The sequence below is a fragment of the Lathyrus oleraceus genome, chromosome 4 (assembly GCF_024323335.1).
Source record: "Lathyrus oleraceus cultivar Zhongwan6 chromosome 4, CAAS_Psat_ZW6_1.0, whole genome shotgun sequence".
NCBI classification, from domain to species: Eukaryota; Viridiplantae; Streptophyta; class Magnoliopsida; order Fabales; family Fabaceae; genus Lathyrus; species Lathyrus oleraceus.
In genome coordinates this window covers 41854337-41877702 of record NC_066582.1, presented here as the reverse complement: position 1 = coordinate 41877702, position 23366 = coordinate 41854337, and the positions used below count along the sequence as shown (strand labels likewise).

At 33.4% G+C, this 23366-nt stretch overlaps 1 protein-coding gene across 1 annotated transcript; it reads left to right on the top strand.

Annotated features, from left to right (window-relative positions):
• Nucleotides 1-2468: 2468 nt before the first annotated feature.
• Nucleotides 2469-22366, top strand: LOC127138742 (brefeldin A-inhibited guanine nucleotide-exchange protein 5). Its single transcript, XM_051065248.1, has 33 exons — nt 2469-2896; nt 3111-3183; nt 3335-3578; nt 3701-3822; nt 3907-3965; nt 5792-5849; nt 5929-6013; nt 6151-6354; nt 6433-6491; nt 6577-6646; nt 6726-6794; nt 8289-8411; nt 8497-8550; nt 8648-8736; nt 9295-9391; nt 9504-9602; nt 9704-9895; nt 10015-10125; nt 10215-10399; nt 10923-11546; nt 11747-12164; nt 13213-13452; nt 13549-13672; nt 13753-13901; nt 14258-14614; nt 16803-16969; nt 17070-17332; nt 17586-17764; nt 18051-18167; nt 19404-19540; nt 19646-20000; nt 20420-20515; nt 21895-22366. The coding sequence occupies exons 1-33, from the start codon at nt 2785-2787 to the stop codon at nt 21955-21957; spliced, it is 5394 nt and encodes a 1797-aa protein (XP_050921205.1). The 5' UTR covers nt 2469-2784; the 3' UTR covers nt 21958-22366.
• The last annotated feature ends 1000 nt before the right edge of the window (nt 22367-23366 follow it).

Sequence of the window (23366 nt, the reverse complement as noted above, 5' to 3'; positions counted from 1 at the left end):
GTGACCGTATGGGATCGACTATAGTCGTTGCGATGATGAAACATCTAACACGTGGCTTTTATGACGATGAGACATCCAACATGGGCTGATCATGATGGCATTTGTGCAGAAACATCTCTTTGATGTGATTTCTTTTGTTTTGCCTGTATCTATGATGAATCCAAGCTCGGATTTGAGGAGATCTATTAACAAGCCTCGATAGGAGTTAGAGATCAAGATTCCTAGTCGACCTAAGCTCTTTCTGAGCATGGCCGGTTGGAATGTCGTAAATCTGATTTCAGCCCTGGAATATGCGTTGGTGTCTTTTTACGATGGTTCGAGATCGAGATGAACAATCAATTAGAGTTGGATCGGAGTTCGGCTCCATGAAACCTCAGTTTCTTCACCAAAGACGCTTTCGAATTCCAGATATAAGAATCGGAATTGACCTCGTGGAAAATGTCAGAATCATAAGTAGTTTCACACAGACGACGTCACTGTTCCAGAAAATGGAGGAGATTGTGGAAGCTATGGTGGAACGAAGCTTCGTAAGCGATCCAGTAACGTAACTTCTAAGACCAAAGGTTGCGATCATGATGCATCTTAAATCAGAGACATTGATCTTGAATTTGTGTTTCTATTCTCTAATACGGTGGACCTAGGAGGGGGGGGTGCATAGTTAGCACTCTAATGCCCAAGTCAATTTAGGATTCAAGATAATCGTAGTGCAGGTGAAGATTATAGATTGTGTACCTGAATGTCTCTTATCTTATTGGGATGAGATGAGTGAATCTTATCTTATTGGGACTTTGGTTGGGCCAAAATACATTCTTAAAATGTCATATTCATGAGTCAATGTATTCATCATAACTCTTTTTATCTCAATTGTACGTTCATGGGTAACTTAAAAGGTGTTCCATTTTTCTTTTGTAGTATCAAAGTGAAAACACACATAAAAATTCATCAATTCCAAGAGCGACAATGATAATAGTTTTTGCCTTCAAATTGCGTTACACTTTTTTTCTTCTTTGGTTCAAATATCTATATCTTTGTTTTTCATAACATCATCAATTAGATACTTGAGAATAAAAGGATCATTTGTTTTATAAAAGTCCAAATATTATAATCTATGCCTTATATAAATATTATAATACTTTCTTTCCATAAAACACACATTTCTCCACTGTGGTATGATAATCTATTTAGTGAATCATTGAAGTCATTTCATCTTGAGACGATTAGTCCTATAACAATGATTAAACTCCGATGCTACTTATTAGGAAGCACTGATAATGCTAATGGACTAAATGTTCAGAATCTAAGCGACATTGACACCACATATCCAAAAAAAAATCTTAAGGCTATATAGGAGTATGAATTTATTTCTCTTATATATCCAAAGTTTATTTCATTTCTAGTTGATATTAACGAGACTTAACCATTCACACTAGAATTTCAACAATCTTTCTTAGAATAGAGTTATCCACTTCACTAGCATGATTTATACTAAGATCCCGCTCCCTTTATATATATATATATATATATATATATATATATATATATATATATATATATATATATATATATATATATATATATATATATATATATATATATATATAATTTTTAAATTTAATAAAAATAATAAAATAAAGTTAGATAATTTTTATAATTTTTTTTGTATACTAAAATAACCATTTTTAAAAATATCACGAGTAAACAAATAATTCTGTTATATAAATTAAACATGTTATATATAGAAATGATATATATTATATATAAGTGATATAACTACTATTGCAAAAAAAAACATTTTGTTAAAAATAAATATATTTACATGTATATATATATATTTATTATTTTTAACTATAAATTTATTTTAAAAAATATTTAATTATAATATATTAATTATTAATATTTAAACTTTTTATTTATGTTGTATTTATTTCAATTTTTTATATATTAAATTATATTTTATAGAAATTCAACGAGTAATTTTCTTTTTGATGATTTAAAATACAATCTAAATCTAAGATAAAAATTTACACTAAAAAAATACAAAAAGATAATATCAAAATCAATTTATTATATTTTATTATGTTTCTAAACACTCAATTGAAATGTAAATATAAATGAGTGTAAACGAATCTTATATAATTTAGTCATTGACATAGATATTTATATGAATATTTATATATTAATATAACTATTTGATTAAAATTTATAAATCAATAATTTAAAAAAATAAGAAATACTTTAAGATAAATATTAAAATTAATTTATCATATTTACATGATTAAACTCTGAGCTGAAATTGAATAGAATACATTTATCCTATTTTTGTACACTAGATTAGCTCAAAATGAATTTGTCTTTTTCTTTTTACAAAAGTAAATTTGTTTATTCATTAGAGAAAAGACAAAATAATATTGCACATGAGTCCCTTTCTCTTCCAAAATTGAATTCTGTTCCAAAACATGAGAATAGTTTAAACACTGGGTAATCAAAACAGACCCATAAAAACAATTTTAGATTCACACAGATCTAAACCTTCCATTTTCTCATTTTAATCTTCTTCCATTTCTCAGATCTCTTTTACTTTCTTCACTTCCAATTCCGATTTCCAATTCTCTCTCTTCCTCCGCGGCATCCAATTCCCCCGCCGTCGGAAAAGTCAGAGTGATCTCGTTTCAAATTCTCATGATCCCGATTCACCTCCACTTCTTCGAATTCCGTTTCCGAATTCGTCACCGTCTTTGATCTGCGGGAATTAGAGTGTAACTTGTTTCAATAAAGTGATACGAAATGGCTGGAGGTGCCGCCGGAGGTTTTGTCACTCGAGCATTAGATTCTATGCTCAAGGAATGTTCCGGTAAAAAGTTTCCCGAACTTCAGAAAGCTATCAATAATTATACAGGTTTATTTCTCAATTCTCTAACCCTAGATCGCTATCTATTTTCATTGCTTTCTTGTTGTTTTGATCCGCATTTTATTCCTTTTCCTTTTCTGCTGAGATAAGATAAGATAATTAATAGCTTTTCACTGTTCAATTTCTTGTATTGATCTTCGAGTTCATCTAGTTATTAGTATTATATCACTCATAGTATCGTTGCCTATGTTTAATGCTTCAGACATCACCAAAGAGGCTAGCCAGAGAAAGCAGAGTGCAGCCAATCAATCTGCACCCTCACCTGAATCTGTGAGGTATGACATTGTTTCGTTTTGAGTATTTGTACTAGAAGTTTTATTTTATTGAATTGAGGGAAAAAGAATGGCGGATCATTTTTATTTCGTGAAAGTGAGAATGTGTGGATACTTTTAATTTTAACATATGAATTATTTTGACTTGTACTAGTGTAAGTGAAACTGGAGATGGAGTAGCAACTAGTTCAGAAACTGATCAGTCACGGAAGGCTGAGCAGGTTTCCAACGCTGCAGATCAAGGTAGCAGACCTTATAGTGGAAATATTATTGAACTACTATCTAAAGCGGGGAATACACTTGAAGGAAGTGATGCAGAACTTGTTTTAAATCCACTCCGTCTTGCCGTTGAAACAAAAAACTTGAAAATCCTAGAACCTGCTTTAGATTGTATCCATGTATGTGCATGCTTTCTTCATTCTGCTCTATAAGTTGTTCAATTAATACTTAGAGCAACTGATGTGAAATTTTATTAAATTGGTAACACGTTATTTACTCTGCATAATTACTGTTAATACAGAAACTTATTGCATATGACCATTTGGAGGGAGATCCTGGATTAGACGGTGGTAAAAATGTTCCATTGTTTACCGACATTCTTAACATGGTTTGTAGTTGTATTGACAATTCATCACCTGACAGGTATGCAAATCGCTATGTATAAGCAACACTGACTAAACATATGTTTCTTGTCATACCTATTTATTTTTGAAAATCAACATGCAGTACTATTCTCCAAGTGCTGAAGGTACTTCTTACGGCTGTGGCTTCTTCAAAATTCAGAGGTATGTGTATTATGATAGAAATGATTTGATTCTTTTGTTATGCATGTTTGCTGATATCATATGGGCATGCAATTTGTGTTTATAAAATATATACATTTCTGTATTCAGTATCTTGCAAACTTTTTTGCGTGATAAATCAACACATTCTCTATACCTGTAAATGATTAATATGATGTCTATTTTAGTTTGATGTGTTGGCAAAAGGAGTTTAATTTACATGTTCAGGTGGTTACTATTATTATCTTTCAATGTTTATGACAAATTTCATTCTCATTTTATGAACATTCCAGAGTGGAAATGCAATGATAACAAAAATTAGTTTCAGCACAATGTATCTGTATTGTAATTTATCCAAAGAAATAAAGAAGAGAAGTTTATTAATTTTAAAGTTGTAGAAGTAGTAATATGTTGTGCTAAGGAAGAGAAGTTACTAATTATATTTAAATAAGCCGACACCGACAATGCAAGTGTCTTTTAAACAGACATATATTTCACCATTTTGCACTAAGGTTTAACCCTAAGCCCTTACCTTTTTACTTTAGTTTTGGAGTTGGATGTGCTCCAAGCTAGCATAGAAATGCATGCTTTTTGCAGATGATATAGTGCTACTGGGAGAGTCGAAGGAGGATTTAAACGAGAGGTTAGAGACTTGGGAGGCGAGCTTTAGAAATGCATGGCTTTCGCCTAAGCAGAAGTAAGACGAAATATATGAAGTGTAAGTTAAGTAAAAGGAGAAACGTTTCTAACCTAAAGGTGAAAGTTGGAGACCATATAATCCCACAAGTCACACGGTTTAAACATCTTGGGTCTGTAATACAAAACAATGGAAAAATAGACGAGGATGAAAACCATCGAATTCAAGCTGGGTGGTTGAAATGGAGGAGGGTTTCAGGAATTTTATGTGATACAAAAGTACCCGCTCAAGTTGAAGGGAAAGTTTTATCGGACTGCGGTAAGACCTGCGATGTTGTATGAGACAGAATGTTGTGTGCTTAAGAGTCAACACGAGAATAAAGTAAGCGTAGCTGAGATGAGGGTGTTGCGTTGGATGTGTGGTAAGACTAGACCTGATAAAACTAGAAATGACAATATTAGAGAGTGTTGAGGTAGTACCTATGGTAGAAAAATGGCTGAGAATAAACTTCGGTGGTTTGGATATGTAGAGAGAAGACCTTTAGATTCTGTGGTAAGGAGAGTAGATTAGATGGAGAGTGGTCAAATAGGTAGAGGTAGAGGAAGACCTAGAAAAACTAAATGAGAAGTTATTGAGAAAGATTTCGAGCTTAACAATTTAGATAAAAACATAGTCCTGGATAGAATAACATTATGGCAGAAATTGATCCATGTAGCCGACCTCACTTAATGGGATAAGGTATGGTTGATGTTGTTGTTGGCAATACAAGCGTCTTTTATACAACATATATTTCACCATTTTGTCATTGTGTAAAGAGGTTTTAGAAGTAGTAATATGTTGTGCAAGACGGTGAAATGTGATTGGATTTCTGTTTTACACTGTCATTAGATAGTTTGTTAAACAATTATAATTATGTGAAATTTGAGGCTTAGAGTATTGATTCTGCACAAATTTATTGTACGATACTACTGCATGCATTTGTTGGTTGTGTTTGTGCTGTATTTATACGATGTCTGTCTGTCTAATAATTTACTTAGGCGCTGTGTTTATAGAACCAACTTTTGCTACCAGAAGATAATTATCTTATTCTATTGTTCTCTGTCTGCTTTTTTTCTCTTTTTTTTAACAGGCTTATATATTTTTCTCTCTTCCTTTTTATTGCAATTTTTGATTTCTCATTTTTGTTGTTCAGTACATGGCGAGCCTTTGCTGGCAGTCATCAGAGTTTGCTATAATATTGCCCTAAATAGGTATTTATCATTTCTATTTTGTCTTCGAGGATTGTTATTATCAATATATAACACTGAGGTTCATTGTTTGGATTTGTAGCAAGTCCCCGATAAACCAAGCAACATCAAAGGCAATGCTGACCCAGATGATCAGCATCGTTTTCAGGAGAATGGAAACTGATCTGGTGGGTCTTTTTAAATTGGTTTTTATAGAGGAGATTTGGGTTTACTTTTTATTGAGTTTTTTCCAGTTGAGTCTGAAGCACATTTGGCTTATTACTTTTGCAGTAAATTCTTATAGAAATGCCTGTTAAATTTTCAGGTTGAAACTTCATCTGTTTCTGGTGGACATACAATTACAAAGGCAGCCTCAGTGGAGAATTTAAACACAAAACCTGATGAAACTTCTGTGGGAGACTCAAATGATAAAGATATGACTTTAGGTGATGCACTCAGTCAAGCCAAAGATGCATCTCTAACATCTCTTGAGGAACTTCAAAATCTTGCTGGGGGTGCTGATATCAAGGTAAATCGGTTATTTAGTTTTGTATGGAGTCCAGTATAAAACTTCCTTATTGTAACAAGATTGTATTGTATTTTGTAGGGCCTAGAAGCTGTACTGGACAAGGCTGTGCATACTGAAGATGGTAAAAAAATAACACGGTATGAATATGAATAATAATTTGTAATATCCATTGTATTGTTTACTCATAACGGTTGCTAAACTGTTAGTCTTACCTCTGTCAAGTGGGATTGATTTGGAGAGCATGAGTATAGCACAACACGATGCTTTGTTGGTATTCCGCACTCTTTGCAAGGTCGGTTCACTCTCAAACGATAGCATTGTATTTAATTTCTTGTGAACGCCACTTATTGTCCATACATTAAATCTGGCAGATGGGTATGAAGGAAGATAGTGATGAAGTTACAACCAAGACTAGGATACTGTCTCTTGAGCTTCTGCAGGTTATACAGTGATTTCAGCTTCTGTTACTTGTTAGCTATTAGGTGCAGCATAATAATTGGAATATTTGTTACTTGTAGTCATTGTTTGCATGATTGTGGGCCAGTTAACTGGTCTATTATTTTGTGTGGTAAACTTGGTTAGTTGTCCTCACATCCAAATTGATCCAAATAAAAATCGCAAATCGAAAAAAAATTGAAAGCCTCCAAAAACCATATTTTATTGAATGCTTTTGGATTTATTTGTGAAAACTGTTCAGATCTTTTTTTTTTTTTTGAAATCGAAACCCTACCACATTTATAAGTTTTAATACTTATTTATTTTATTATAAGTGTAAGATAATGAATTAGTAGCATACTACTTATTAGTTAATATACTTTTGTTTTTACTATTTATATGTTTCAAACATGATATATCATTGCTACTTCATAATGCTAATTTTTAGAATTTTACTATGGAAGTGTAGTTCTGTATCGGCAAAAACTAAATGAACTGATCAAATCTAAACAATACTTAATTGGGTAAGATTTTATTTAAGGAAACAATCCAAGCTAAATAATTGCTATCGTTTGGACATATGATTTAACATATCATTTTTGTTTTTTTCTTGGAGGAATCTTTAAGTGGCAGCCTATCAGGACTCGCTCTCGTGAAGTTTTCAAATAGATTTGTAATTCATCAAAACATAAAAAATAAAAATACTATAATACAGTAATACTTTATTACTTGTGCATGTGGCTAGCTATCTTTTGGACATATGATTTTACTATGGAAGTGTAGTTCTGTATGCCTGTTGTTGGACTACTCTGAACCACTTCAAGGAGGTGTTATTATTACACATTCCTTGTTGCTAGTGGTTGTATCTTTTTTACCCACATGATAGCTAAACACATAAATTTCCTTCTGGTTCCTTTCAATAAATTGTTATTCATGAAAGTTAAAACCCTGAATATGTTAATCATTGTGCATTCGAAAAGAAAACAATATCTTTTCATGGGAATTACAGGGGTCGGAAAAGATAGCTAGCCACATGCACAAGTAATAAAGTATTACTGTATTATAGTATTTTTATTTTTTATGTTTTGATGAATTACAAATCTATTTGAAAACTTCACGAGAGCGAGTCCTGATAGGCTGCCACTTAAAGATTCCTCCAAGAAAAAAACAAAAATGAAAAGTAAAGAATACAAAAAATTTCCTCAAATATGGAGAGGTCAAAATCTTTTAAAATCTTTTTAGAAAGAACCCAATCTACCATTCACCTCTGCAATGGGATATGGTTCTGTTGGTTCATGGATGAAATGACGTGTTGAATAGCGAAAAGTTGACACAACTCATTTCTTATTGGTGGTTAATATAATATCTGGTTGTATCCAATATCCATTTATAGGAGCAAGAGCGACAAAAATAGTGTTCAACGTTTTATACTCGAGCTTTTGTTATTTGAGGAGTTATTATCTTGACTATTCAAAATCACACTTTTGTTTTTGTTTCAGGGTTTGTTGGAGGGGGTTAGTCACTCATTTACAAAGAACTTCCATTTTATTGACTCAGTGAAGGCATATCTTTCATATGCGTTGTTACGAGCTTCAGTTTCACAATCCCCCGTCATATTTCAGGTTTTGTAGTACTGGATTTATCTTTTATGCAGGCATTTAAGGATTCATGTGTACAATTTTCAATATAAATCTTCTTTCATGGCAGTATGCAACGGGAATATTCTTGGTGCTGTTACTGCGATTCAGGGAGAGTCTAAAAGTATGCAAGTCATTTTACAGATTTAACAAAAGCTTCTTTTTGGAGAAACATTGTTAATTTGACGTGTCTTGTTTCTACACTACTCTTTTGTTTTCAGGGTGAAATAGGCATCTTCTTTCCACTGATAGTTCTTAGACCTCTGGATGGTTTAGAATTTTCTGTCAACCAAAAACTCAGTGTTCTTCGGTATATATTCTTTTCAGTTGATTAGATATTTCATGTGCTGCGGATATAAAATTCTACCAATGAGCCTTATTGACAGTTGTTTGTCATTCTTTTTCCATTTTATCTTTTGAGTATTATTTAAACAGTACTATTTATAACACCCTGAAACCATGCTATACAAATTTGACTGGGAAATATCCTGCTCAATTAACCACAATATATATTCCTTTGGGATATTAGTAATAGGTAGCTTTGTTATTAAAACATAAGGAATACCAACAAGCACTTTTATTTAGAATCTTATTTACAAGCTGGGGATAACTGAATAATAGATATCCAATTTACCAATATGAGTGGAAGTTTTATTATTGTATTTAGTACAATTTTAGAAAATATGTTCTCTTTTTCCTCTATAGAATTGTTGCGTTATTTCCTTTATTAGGAATTTTCCTCCTGTAATTATCCGCATGAGTGTATGTAATGTAAATCACTTCTGCAATTCAAACCAAGAAATAACATGAATTGAGAAATAACAGTGATTCTTTCAAGTTTGTTAATTTGGTTTACCGGGGTTTGCAGGATGTTAGAGAAAGTATGCAAAGATCCACAAATGCTTGTTGACATCTTTGTGAATTATGACTGTGATCTTGAGGCGCCAAACTTGTTTGAACGAATGGTATAAGCTAACATTAATTTTTATGATATTGTAGACAGTATTTAAATTAGTTAAGTCCTCTTTGGCAAATATTATTAGTTTGATCTCCATCATCTTCCAATTTAATGAATAGGTTACAACTCTGTCCAAAATAGCTCAAGGGACTCAAAATACTGATCCAAATTCGCTTGCTGCTTCTCAAACAGCTTCTGTTAAAGGTTCATCACTTCAAGTAGGTAGCTGTTGCCTTTTTCTTTGAAAATCAATAATTCATTGATGACTTTTTTTTTTTGATAGTGTTGCGGGTTGACTTCATTTTCTCTATCTTTACAGGGTCTTGTGAGTGTTCTTAAATCACTGGTTGATTGGGAACAATCACATAGGGAATTGGAAAAGTCAAAAAATAATAAGCAAGAAGGGGTTTCAGGTGAAGATTCTTTTGAAATAAGATCCAGGGAGGATACAACTAGTGAGTTTGAGAAGGCCAAGGCTCATAAGTCGACATTGGAGGCTGCCATTGCTGAGGTATCAGATCATATGTTCTTTTAGTTTCATATATGGAAAGTAAAATTTGTTTTAATCTTTCCTAGTGTAATGATCAAATTATAATCATGGACTGACTTATGGTTTTAATAATCTCTTAGTTCAACAGGAAACCAAACAAAGCAGTGGAATATCTAATATCAAATAAGTTGGTGGAAAACACACCTGCCTCTTTTGCTCAATTTTTGAAAAACACTCCCACTTTGGATAAGGTTGTATTTGTCATCTAATACAATTTTGTGTTTGATATTTAACTACATTCAAGTTTAGTATGTAATATAAAACTGTTGGTTGTTTTCAGGCTACAGTTGGTGACTATTTAGGTCAACATGAAGAGTTTCCCCTTGCTGTGATGCATGCTTATGTAGATTCCATGAAGTTTTCTGGAATGAAATTTGATACCGCTATCAGGGAGTTTCTTAAAGGATTTCGACTTCCTGGGGAAGCTCAAAAGATAGATCGAATCATGGAAAAGTTTGCAGAAAGGTAATGGTTATTTTGTATGTCCTAGTTGCCTTTGATTCACATTACCTTGGCCGGTTTTTGTCTGTCTTTAGAATTATGATTGGTCATCGGATATATGTACCATATGCATAACTAAGTGTTGAATTTTGATTGATGGTATCTGTGTTATTAATATGCTATCATAGTTATTACTTTTGACAAGCCAAATTTAAGCTTTATCAACAGGTATATTTTATTTATCCTTGGTCCAAGTCAATTATTAATTCAGTTGAACTTGAACCGTGTGGGAAGAAGGAATTTTTTGACTTGTCCATAATATTCCTCTTAATTCAGGATTAGGACGCGTCTCTGTGCTTTTTTATCTTAGATGTAAGAACTTGGTTGATTTTCAATCAAAATGATCGGCATATATTTGATGAACAGTATATTTTATGCTTATAGTTTCTGCATATAATTCTTTGTACACATCATAGCCATTCTAATGTACTGATAATTATGCCTTTTTATCCTAATATCAGTGTCTTGTGTATGTTGTCTATGCCAGGTACTGTGCAGACAACCCCGGCCTCTTTAAAAATGCAGATACAGCATATGTTCTTGCATATGCTGTTATTATGTTGAATACTGATGCCCATAACCCAATGGTGTGGCCTAAGATGTCCAAATCAGATTTTGTCCGAATGAATGCTAAGGATGATCCTGATGAATGCGCTCCTAAAGAACTTCTAGAAGAGATCTATGATTCCATTGTCAAAGAAGAGATTAAAATGAAAGATGACCCATCTATTATTGGAAAAAGCAGCAGACAAAAGTCAGAAGGTGAAGAAGGACGTCTTGTCAGTATTCTTAACCTGGCACTCCCCAAAAGAAAGTCATCAGAAGATGCTAAGTCTGAAAGTGAGGCTATCATTAAAAAAGCACAAGCTATTTTCAGGAATAAAGGAGTGAAAAGAGGCGTTTTCTACACCGCTCAGCAGATTGAACTTGTAAGGCCCATGGTAGATGCTGTTGGGTGGCCGTTGCTGGCTACTTTCTCTGTAACTATGGAGGAAGGTGATAATAAGCCTCGTGTTATTCTGTTGATGGAGGGCTTTAAAGCTGGCATACATATTACGTATGTGCTCGGAATGGATACCATGCGTTATGCATTTTTAACATCTCTGGTCAGGTATGATATTTTCCTACATCATCTGTTGCCCCACATTGTCAAAGAATGTTACTTTGACAATTAATGAATCATTTACTTTTATTCTTTTTTTAATATTCTACAAAGTATTGTGCCTTCTGCATGAGAATACAGCATGGAAAGTTGATGTTTGACGCAGTCCACTTGACTATGTTCAATTATTTTTTTTGTTGAGAACTCAGGTTTACTTTCTTGCATGCCCCCAAGGAAATGCGTAGTAAAAATGTGGAAGCTTTACGGACACTATTAGTTCTTTGCGACTCAGACATGAATGCCCTTCAAGACACATGGAATGCAGTTCTGGAATGTGTTTCTCGCCTTGAATTCATAACAACAAATCCTGCAATTTCTGCCACTGTCATGCATGGGTCAAACCAAATCTCCAAGGATGCTGTTGTGCAGTCTCTCAAAGAATTAGCGGGGAAACCTGCTGAACAAGTGTTCATGAATAGTGTTAAACTACCCAGTGATTCAGTTGTAGAGTTCTTCACTGCACTCTGTGGCGTATCTGCCGAGGAACTAAAGCAAACTCCAGCTCGTGTTTTCAGCTTGCAAAAGCTTGTTGAAATTAGTTATTACAATATGGCTCGTATACGTATGGTATATCTTTTATCAAATAAAACTGCACATTTGCTTCACAATTTGATGTTTCTTATCTTATAAATTGCTTTTGACTCGGACACTGTCAAAGCTGCTAATGTAAAAAACATAGGGCACTGACACCGCTACACATATATTTATTTATTATAATTAAATGAAATATTAATATTATTGTTAAAAGATTTAAGTTGAGCAATTTATTTATTAAAAAACTATAAAACAATATATAATATAGTATTTGACCTTTGTTTATCCATCTACTAAAGAAAATGCTAAAAGTATTGTTATCAAATTTAATGTCTCTAACTCCTCATTGATCACCATTACCGACACATCTTTAACCCTTGAAGATGAGTCTGAGATGTGTCCAAGGAATGTATAAGGTGTGTTGAAGAAAATAAAAAAATCCTTTTTTCGAGACACTTGTCTGAGTTGTCCGACACATGTCACGTGAGTGTTGGACACTGATCCAAGGAGTGTCAGAGCAAGGATATTTATCTAAATACTTTTTTGAATTTTCCGGCATGTGTCGTACGGATGTCATCCGAGTGTCGGACACCAAGACACTTTTCATAACAGTTTTATGGGCTATTTGTCTTTTATGGTTGTTGAATTTCGTTTTCAGTGTATTGGCTCAAATTTGAGTATTGCCTTCATATTGGGAATTAGTTTATGCATTTACAATACATTGAGTACTCATGTCTCTGCACTAATACAATTGTTTCTGACAATGTAGAATGATTTAAAAATGTGATTTTCTTCCAAGTTATCTGTTAATATTGATATCACTCAGGTCTGGCCTGATAGTGAAGGCTTGGGACCCTGAATTGTGCTCTTCTCTAGGTCTCATGTTCCATTCCCCTATGTGTCAACAATTCCTGTGTTAGGCCAGTCCGTAGCTCTATCTTCAATTAGCCCCCCTCCCGTGGGTGGTGGGATTGGTCCCCCGGTCCTTGGGCTGGATACTGAGTTTTAAAAACAAAACTAAGCTCTAAGTTTCTTTTGATATTGCTCTAAAAGCATTCTAAGCTCTAGTTATGTTTTTCAGGTGTGGGCTAGAATCTGGTCTGTTCTAGCAAATCACTTTATATCAGCTGGGAGTCATCATGATGAGAAAATTGCCATGTATGCAATAGATTCTTTAAGACAACTTGGTATGAAGTATCTGGAGCGTGCTGAACTGGCCAATTTCACTTTTCAAAATGATATTCTCAAACCATTTGTTGTTCTTATGCGGAATAGTCAAAGTGAATCCAAAAGGAGGTTAATTGTTGATTGCATTGTTCAGGTCTAGTGGGCATTAACTTTGATTCTCCTTTAACTTGTGTTAATATCATTGGATATATTTACTAAAGTTCAGTTGAAACTGTTGCGCCCATTGCAGATGATAAAATCTAAGGTTGGAAGCATAAAGTCTGGATGGCGTAGTGTTTTTATGATCTTTACAGCTGCTGCAGATGATGAATTGGAATCAATTGTTGAGAGTGCATTTGAGAATGTTGAACAGGGTAGGAATAAGTTTCTTTGATCTTATCATTTCAATTTTTTGCTGCAATTATGGTTTATCTAACACATTGATTTTTTACAGTCATTTTAGAACACTTTGATCAAGTAGTGGGAGACTGCTTCATGGATTGTGTCAATTGCCTCATCAGGTTTGCTAACAATAAAACTTCACATCGGATAAGTTTGAAGGCTATTGCACTCCTGCGGATCTGCGAGGACCGTCTTGCAGAGGTTTGTTGGGTTATTAGTTGGACATTGCATTTTTACAATAGAAGATTGTGTTTTTATTCCTTCTCTCGAGATTCTGTAAATTAATATAATGGGTCCTCTACCCTTCCCTAGACCCCACTGGTGTGAGTTTTTATAACCACAGCCGTTAAGTTTAACCTGCTAACCCTGGACTGAGATATACATTTGTAATATGTTATACAATCCCATATCTTTCCCTTTATATATGAAATCTCAAAGTTGAGAGATGACAAAATGTTGGAAGCTAAACTGTTTTTTTCTTTAAGACTCAAAGCTTAAAAGATAAACTTTGGCTTTGATATTGCTCGTTCTCTAAGTAATTTCATTTGTTTGTTAAGGGTCTTATTCCTGGAGGTGGTTTAATGCCCGTTGATGCTAATTTGGATGCAACTTTGGATGTGACTGAGCATTATTGGTTCCCGATGCTGGCTGGTTTATCTGATCTAACATCGGATCAAAGACCAGAGGTCAGAAGTTGCGCACTTGAAGTCTTGTTTGATTTGCTGGATGAAAGAGGTAGCAAGTTCTCTTCATCATTTTGGGAGAGTATTTTCCATCGAGTTCTATTTCCAATTTTCGATCATGTGAGGCATGCTGGAAAAGAAGGCTTTGTTTCTAGTGATGATGATTGGTTTCGTGAAACAAGCATACATTCCCTTCAGCTGCTCTGCAACCTTTTCAACACATTCTATAAGGTAAAGTAAAGAACTAAAGCAATATATTTTTTCTAATCTTTAACTTTGATTTCTGATTGGTCTAGTAACCTAACATTAGTATATGTGACAAGGTATATGACAGCTGCCAGGATCTATCATGAAATTTTGCACAAAACTTAAGTACCCCTACAAGATTGAAATATAAGTCCTGAACTTGGAAGCAACATTTGTTTCTCGGATTTGAGTAATATCTCTAGATCAATATATAACTGGGGCCAACATTGAATTTTCTTCCAAATTTCAATATCTTGCAATAAATTTCATTGTTCCATGCAACACAGAGATGCGGATTAAAATATTTTGCAGAAAATTTGGATTTGTCCCGCAAGTTTAGATTTTTAAACTTTTGTTAGTTAGTATAGTTTGTGATTCTGAAAGTGGCTAAAATGTTGTGACCCCCTTCTGCCCATGTGGGCTGAGCTGTCCTTTTAGAGACTCTAGTGGTTGAATATTGATTGTTTTCCATAGCTCTTGTTCAATACCGATGTTTCTCAATTGCCTTTGTTGACGAGAGGAAAACACTATGGTGGAGCGGTTCTCTGTTGAGGCTGTAGCGCTGCGCGTGATGGAGAAACCGCAGAGAAGACGAGAGGAAAAGACAAAAAGGCCCTTGCTTTTTATCTCAAAAAGACATAAGTGCCCTCGCCTTTTAGTCCTTTTGAAATGTTTAGGGTTTTTGACTTCACAACCTTTCCCCTCTCCCCTTCCGTGACCTCTTCTCTCCTGTGAGACTGCAATCTTTTCTCTCCTCTGCAACCTTTGCTGCCATACGACTCTGGCCATACATCCTCTCCCATGTTCTCTGCCCTGCCAAATCTCTTCTTCTCCCCTGTTTTTCTCACCCCTAGACTTCGGCGTAGTGGCCATAGCGCTAGACTTGGATACCGCTATAGAGTTTTGACAGTTGTTTGCTATACTATCCGTAATTGAATACATAAATCTTTTTTGGGCTGGGACATTACTCACTCCTTGAGCTAGCTTTTAGTGTTTTAGTTAGGTCTAGTTCAAATTCTAAGATGACATTAAAGTCTATCTGTGAATTGTTATTAGGCCACCCACATTTGTTCATGTGCTAGATGTCCAATCTTGAGTTTGGGAAGATGTGTTGAGATCCCTCATTGACTAGATATGTGGTCTCATAGTAGTTCTTACCGGGGTTAGGCAATCCTTGCCCCTTTAGCTAGCTTTTCGAATTGAGTTATAGGCCCAGTTCAAATTCTAAGAGATTTCTTTATTGAAAATTAATAATAGGAAATGTATGGGTATGTTAAAATAATTCTTTTTAGAGCTTACATTCAGGATAATTCAATTATCATAATTGATGTGGGAACATCAATAGTTTAATGTTTGATACATGCCAGTTTTTTTAATTAAATTTTGTGTTTGTATTGGGAAAAGTCAAAGACCCACATTGAAAAAAGAATCAAAGATAAGGCTTGGAAAGAGTTCATAAAGAATAGGCGACCTCACCGTACAAGTTGGTTTTGTAAGGATGAATTAAGCCCAATTGAAGACCTAAGATGGTATCATAGCCTATTATCAAGCCATCTCACCATATTATCGACACACCTAACCAAATAGTTTTGGGTGTGTGTTGGAAAAGCTCGAAGTCCCACATTGAAAATAAATAAAGCTTAAAACGAGCTTATAAAGAAAAGATGTCCTTCACCTTACTAGTCGGTTTTGTAAGGATAAGTTAGGTCAAATATGAAGGGAGAGTTTCGGAAAAACAAATTTTAAAAAAATATAAAGAAATATTTAACATTTTCAATGATTTCGTATAAAATGATAAAAGAGTGTTTATCATTAACATATTTTTAATTTTCGGAATACTATAATAATATAAATTATATTTGAATAATTTGTATAAGCCCTCTAAACCCCTCCTCCAATACAATTATTTTGTTCCTTCAAATTAGAGGGATTTTGTTTTTGAATAATTTTTTTTCCCAAAACCCTCTCCACCTAAATCCCTCTATTCTTTTCACTCAATTCTCCCATTTTTTCAAAGCCCCTCCCCTCCAAACTCTCAAACAAGGTCTTGTGTCTTGGATTTGATGCATCTATTTTCTACATTTCTTTAATCAAGTTATATTAATTTTGGAAATTTGTTTACCTAATCACTGTTAAAACTTGAAAGCCTATTCACGGGGAATTTTGCTTACAGGAGGTTTGTTTTATGCTGCCACCGTTGCTGAGTTTGCTGTTAGATTGTGCCAAAAAGACAGATCAAACAGTGGTCTCAATTTCACTTGGTGCGCTGGTGCATCTCATAGAAGTTGGTGGTCATCAGTTCAGTGATAGCGACTGGGATATGCTACTTAAAAGCATAAGGTACAATCCTCCCCCTACCCCCTCTTTCAGTTTTCTGAAATTCATTGTAGTTATTACTATGGTATTATCAAAACTACTTTTCTTGAATATTGTTCTCCAGAGATGCATCATACACAACACAACCTCTAGAGCTGCTTAATGCTTTGAGCTTTGAAAATGTGAGAAATCACGGAGGTATTATTACAGATTCCGAGGCCAATGCAGGTGACAGTGTAACCATAAAGTCTATTGACAATGAGGCAGTGGTCGACCATCAACTTGATACCAATAGTAACGGGAAATTATACTCACTTTCATCCTCGAATGCAAATGCCGATGGAGTTGAAGATTCAGTTTCACAGACAAATGTAGATCAGTCTGAAGGTTAGAGCTTTAAAATTTTAAGTTGATTGCATGTATAAGCATGCTCTTGTCTCTAGTCGGATAACCGAGAAGCAGTATCAGTGATCAAAATAAATCATAAAAGTGAAATGGCTGATTATAATTTCCTACACCTCAATGGTGGGACTTTTGAACTTATGATGAAAGAAAAATGAAGTGGGAGCTCTGCATTAATTGAAACTGGAGAATAAGTGAATGTCATCGGGGAAATTAAGAAGTTTTATTATTATTTCAGGTCTTCCATCTCCATCAGGAAGAACTCCCAAAGCTGCAGATGAGGGAGGCCTTCAGCGGAGTCAAACCTTTGGTCAACGGATTATGGGAAATATGATGGAGAATATCTTCCTTCGAAATCTTACTTCAAAATCAAAAAATCCTATTTCAGATGCTTCTCTACCATCTTCTCCCGTTAGGGTATTATGCTGTCTTATAGTGGCAATATAAAGGCCTGTTTGAAAATATTTTCTGTTCAGTTATAATTATAAAAAGCCACATTGTTTTTACTTCATTTCTTGTTTTATTTTTTATTGTTATCATTGTTTCATGTACAAAACTTCAAAACTTCAAAACAAAGTGAAGACAAGGTGGTGTTTTTAAAAATATTAATACTGAAAACAAAAACTCAAGCCAAACAGGCCCTAAAGTTTTTTTTTCTTTTGGATAATTGTATGAATACATTCCTTATTTTACTCCATTTTAGGTTGCTGATACAGTAGAGCCTGATACCAAAGATGAGGAGGAGAGTCCGTTGCTTGTAACTGTCAGGGGAAAGTGCATTACACAATTATTGCTTCTTGGTGCAATTGATGGTATTCAGGTTTGTATACTCATTTTTTTATTCTGTGATTAATATCTTATTTTCAGGTATCTCTAAGTTCATGTATGCAAGTGAGAAAAGATAGGTATTCTGAGTTGGCTTTGCAGCCAATTATTTTTTTTGCTCAGCCTTCTCCTTCTCTTATAAATGGCCTTAGAAAGGCTAGAGTGCAAGGAAATGAGGGAGTGTAGTTTGAAACCCATCTGTTTAATTTTACTAGGGGATGTCTGCCTGAGTTGGCTTTGCAGGCAATTATTTTTTTGCTCAGCCTTCCCCCTCTTATAAATTGCCTTGGAAAGGCTAGAGTGCAAGGAAATGAGGGAGAGTGTAGTTTAAAACCCGTCTGTTTAGTTTTACTAGGGGATGTCTGCAGGGAAAGTTTTAGAACCCAACTCCTAGCTGTAGCATAGATTTTTGAGAGATGATTAGATGAAAGTTGTCCTTACCCATTGCAATTTATGAAGCACGGACACCTCTAGGAGTAGGCGTGCTGTGGTGTCTGACACCCGTATTACACATGTTGGAAAAATCAAACAAATGTCCCAAAATATATATATATATATATATATATATATATATATATATATATATATATATTTTCTTTTTTTTTTTTTTTTGCTTCGACACTTATTGAATCGATGTCTGACACAACACGTGTCAGACAATCAGACAAATTTTCATAATTTTTTTTCTTTGCTTCAACATACATAATACATTATTTTGGGCAATTCACAAATCTAAAAAAAAGATTAACATTAATTTTGATTAGAATATTTTTAACTTTTTTTAATAATAGATAGATGGATAAATGAAGGTCAAATACTATCATATGTGTAGCGGTGTCGATGTTCTATGTTTTTGACATTATCGATGTCGGAGTGTCCGTGTCGTTTTCGTGTCGGAGTCTGTGTTTCGGAGGTTGTAATGGTTATTGTCAGTGTTCTGTGTTATTAGTTAGGGTGTCAAAGATATCTAGCTTCAGTTATTAGCATTATATTATTTGCATGCGCAAATTTTATCTGAGCTGTAAACAGAACTCAGACAGCACTTTTGGTATGACTGTTACAGATTCAACTTATCTAAAACAACCTCTATAAATCTCCTCTCTGTAATCAAATCAGTAAATTTTTCTCATTTTCGATCACTTGCAATTTCTCACTTAGATTCTAATAGACAGTAATGGAGATGGGGAGATTCAAACGATTCTCTAAAACTTTTTTTCCTTACTATTTGCAGAAGAAATATTGGACAAAGTTAAAAGCACCTCAGAAGATTGCTATAATGGACATTTTGTTGTCTTTGTTGGAGTTTGCGGCTTCATATAACTCATCTACAAATCTAAGAACTCGCATGCACCAAATTCTTGATGAAAGGTAGTAAAAACTTGATATGTATTTGATTTTTTTAATTAATCAATCTTGGAATTTCTCCACTTCTTGAATGGAGAACTTGACATTCAACAAATAATTCTTGGACAGGCCACCGATAAATCTTCTTCGGCAAGAATTAGTCGGTACTGGCGTATATTTGGACGTCTTACAAAAAGCAACTTATGGATTTGAAGCAAACAATGAAAATGGGTTTGAAGAAAACAAAGAAAAATCTCTAGATTCTGATAAACTTCAAGATGCTGATTCTACACCAGACAGTAGCTCAAGTATTACTCAGCAGTTGGATGCTGAAGAAAAATTTGAGAGGGTAGCTGAGGAGAAACTGGTGTCTTTCTGTGAACAGGTGCTCAGAGAGGCATCTGAACTCCAGTCTAGTACTGGAGAAACAACTAATATGGATATTCATCGTGTCTTGGAGTTGCGTGCTCCTATCATTATTAAGGTACACGCTTATCCAGCAAGATAGTATGTAAAAGTTTTAGGAGGGAGTTGTCATGTCTTATTTATAATAGATTGGGTGGGTGGCTATGCCACATTCTTAGTTTTCTCTGTGCCCTTTGTGTTTCTTTTATTTTTATTATTATTATTATTATTATTATTATTATTATTATTATTATTATTATTATTATTATTATTATTATTATTATTATTATTATTATTTTCAAATGCTTTGGATACTAACACTATACTCTTTCCATCTAACTACTTTTTTGCTAGTTTCTTTTTCTATAAAAAAGATTCAAAGGGATTTTTATCTTGTGTTTTTTAATTGCTCACGTTACCATTCAATTGGAAAAACTCATTACGGCTTATGTTGTGTTCATCCCTGTATTGATAAAAATGTTTGTTAACCTATTTCAGGTGCTTCAAAGTATGTGCTTAATGAACAATAAGATCTTCAGAAGACATCTAAGAGAACTCTATCCTTTGCTAACAAGACTAGTTTGCTGTGAACAGGTAATTTCTTGTTTATTCAAAAATTCAGGGCTACATTTAGTTGAAAACTTTGCTCCCGTAATGACTGCCTGAGGTCTAATTATATTTAAAAAAGACTTATTTTCAAACTAATTAATAGTCATCTCCTCACAATATCAAATAATTAATAGTATAGGAATATTTTTGGAACAATGACATTAAGAACTATCCAATGGATTTCCATCGGTTTATTTTCTATGTACTTTTTGGAAAGAAGATTAAATATTTTTAAAACTCTAAAATGGAAAAGTAGCTTTTGAGATTCTCCAGCTGCTGCTATATGTATGTCTTTCATCGGTCATTTGATTTCAATAGTTAAGAATATCTGTTTTATGTGTGCATATTTGGTACATTCGTTGGTAATATTTAAGGCAATTGTATAATACATATATTTTTGGTGGCACATATACTGCATGCAATCTCGCATAGCAGGAAAAGACTCTATTATTGCTCTACCAACTACTTATTGGAATTGGTAGATGATCAACAACTTAACACAGCCTCAAGTCTAGATATTAAACCCAGACAGGACCTATATTTAGATTTTACAACTTCTACCCCTCTAGCATCAAATTGCCAACCTTTTATTTTTATTTTTAATATTTTGGTAGAATTTGTTTATCTGGATGTGCATCTCCATTGGAAAAAGGTGAATGCTAACATTGTCCTCACACCACCGGCAGAGGTTTTAAAAACAGTTTTTTTTGGAATAGCAATTATTTAGACGATCATTGCATTTAATATCGTATTTTCAATAAACAGTTTCTATTTCTTGATTCTTTAAGAATAATTACGTAGCAAACCGTCTGGATGAACTGCATTTTGTATGAGGAAAGCTGGCAAATTAAATCTATCTTGCTTCAGTTTCTGACAACGGGACAATGGGTATACTCCCACCCCAGGTCCCAATTTATAAGACATTTTTAAAACATTTGCTTGTCTCTTACTCTTAATAAATGATCCTCTATAAATTTATAGATATATTATTACTTTTTTTTCTAAATATATTCTTTATTAATACTATTAATTTGCTCTAAAATATGAAAAGTAAACATCGATGCATTTATATGCAAAAGATAATTTAGTAATATTTCATGCATAAATTATATATATTAATTACATTACTAACTTTTCTTAATATCCGTAAAAAGCGGCAAGGACTCCTATAAATAGTGAAAGAGGGAGTAGTTTTTTCCACTTGAAGTGATTAAATATATACCAATAGCCACTAATGATTCTAGATATTGGACTCAGATACTTATAAGATATTGAATTCTAAATATATAGCGCTCACTTTTTTGGGGGGAGTGTGTTTGAAAAGAGCCTTCTCTGATGAACTGATAATCCTTTGTTTTGATCAGATGGATGTTCGGGGAGCTCTTGGTGATTTATTCCAAGCACAGTTGAAAGCTCTTTTACCATAACTATCTGGTAATTCTGCTTTTCGGATACTCAGACAAATTCTTTAGCACATTGCAGATGTCAATTTTAAGTGGCTTGGAAAGAAGAAAGATTATAGTCTCTTGTATTAATCATTCAATGAAAATTTTGTGCTGGCACTAACAGTTTTGTAGAAAGTCAATAGAAATGTAATTTTCTTTTCATCCTCGCCGTGCCGTGCCAATATTCGCTTGCCCTTAACTCCATTTGCCTGTGTATTATTTGGAATAGCTGAAGGTTTGAGTGAGGTTTTCAATCAGGCTCAGGCATTTGTTGTATGATATTAGCCGTGTACCATGTGAAACCCTTGTGTGTTTCATTAGGAGAAATTTCAAATATTTGTCAATTATCATATATTCATAGTGTATACAACACAGGGTAGCTTTCCCTCTATTTTTCGTGTCTTACTTTTTTTGGTCATATTCAATCAGATCGTTAAATTGTCTCTTCTATTGAATGATGCAGAATCAAGACTGAGTTTATGAGTTGTAGAAAAAGATGTTCATTCGATATGATACTGTCAGTCTTCTCAATATATCTTGCTCTTTTTTTATCTATGTACTGTACAGATCATTAGTTTAAGAAATATTCTGGGAAGGCTGACAAAGCTGATGAAACAAATTTTCATAAAATTGTTGGCTGAATTCTTAGGAAGTTTTTAGGCTGAATTAATATCTAAAAGGATTCATCATCAACGATTTTACTATATTATGATACATTTTTATTATCAATGATTATTTTAAAATTTCATAAAATAAACTGCCCACTGTATAATTTTAGAGGTTTAATCAGTGATTTATTTAGTCCAAGAGAAGTTAGTGGTTTTTTATTTGATCACGTCAGAGGAAATTCAACTTTGACATTGGATATAAATAAAATGAGGAAATCAACTTATTCTAAAAAAGTAGTTTCCATAGAGGTACTCCGTGTAACAATTCATTATAAATCTTCTATTCACTAATCTAATTATTGAGTAAATTTTTTTAAGATTAATTTCTTATAGTTTTATAAACATTCAAAATTATTTGATAAAAAAAGAAGATAATTAAATTTAGAATTTATTTTGAATTTATAATAATTTTTTAAAAATATAAATAACTATTGACTACTCAGTTACATATATTTAATTATTGAATTTTTTACTTAAAATTTTTTTTATTCAATTGTAAGATTGCTAAAATTTAGAATGAGTTATTAAGTCTGATTCATTTTCTTCTCAAGTATAATATACACTTAGGATCACGGTCCAATAAAATTAATTTATTTTATTTAAAATATTTGGTTTTTCTTAGCTAATCACTAATTAAAAAAATAATCTCGCTTTAATTTTTTTTAGAGATTTTCATTTGTTATCATAATTTTGCTCTAAAATATTTAGAGATTTTCATTTGCT

Coding starts and splice junctions, on each gene's coding strand:
- LOC127138742 (XM_051065248.1), top strand. CDS start 2,785: ATGGCTGGAGGTGCCGCCGGAGGTTTTGTCACTCGAGCATTAGATTCT. Junction 3,823..3,906: donor GACAATTCATCACCTGACAG/GTATGCAAATCG, acceptor ATCAACATGCAG/TACTATTCTCCAAGTGCTGA. Junction 9,896..10,014: donor TGGAGGCTGCCATTGCTGAG/GTATCAGATCAT, acceptor ATAATCTCTTAG/TTCAACAGGAAACCAAACAA.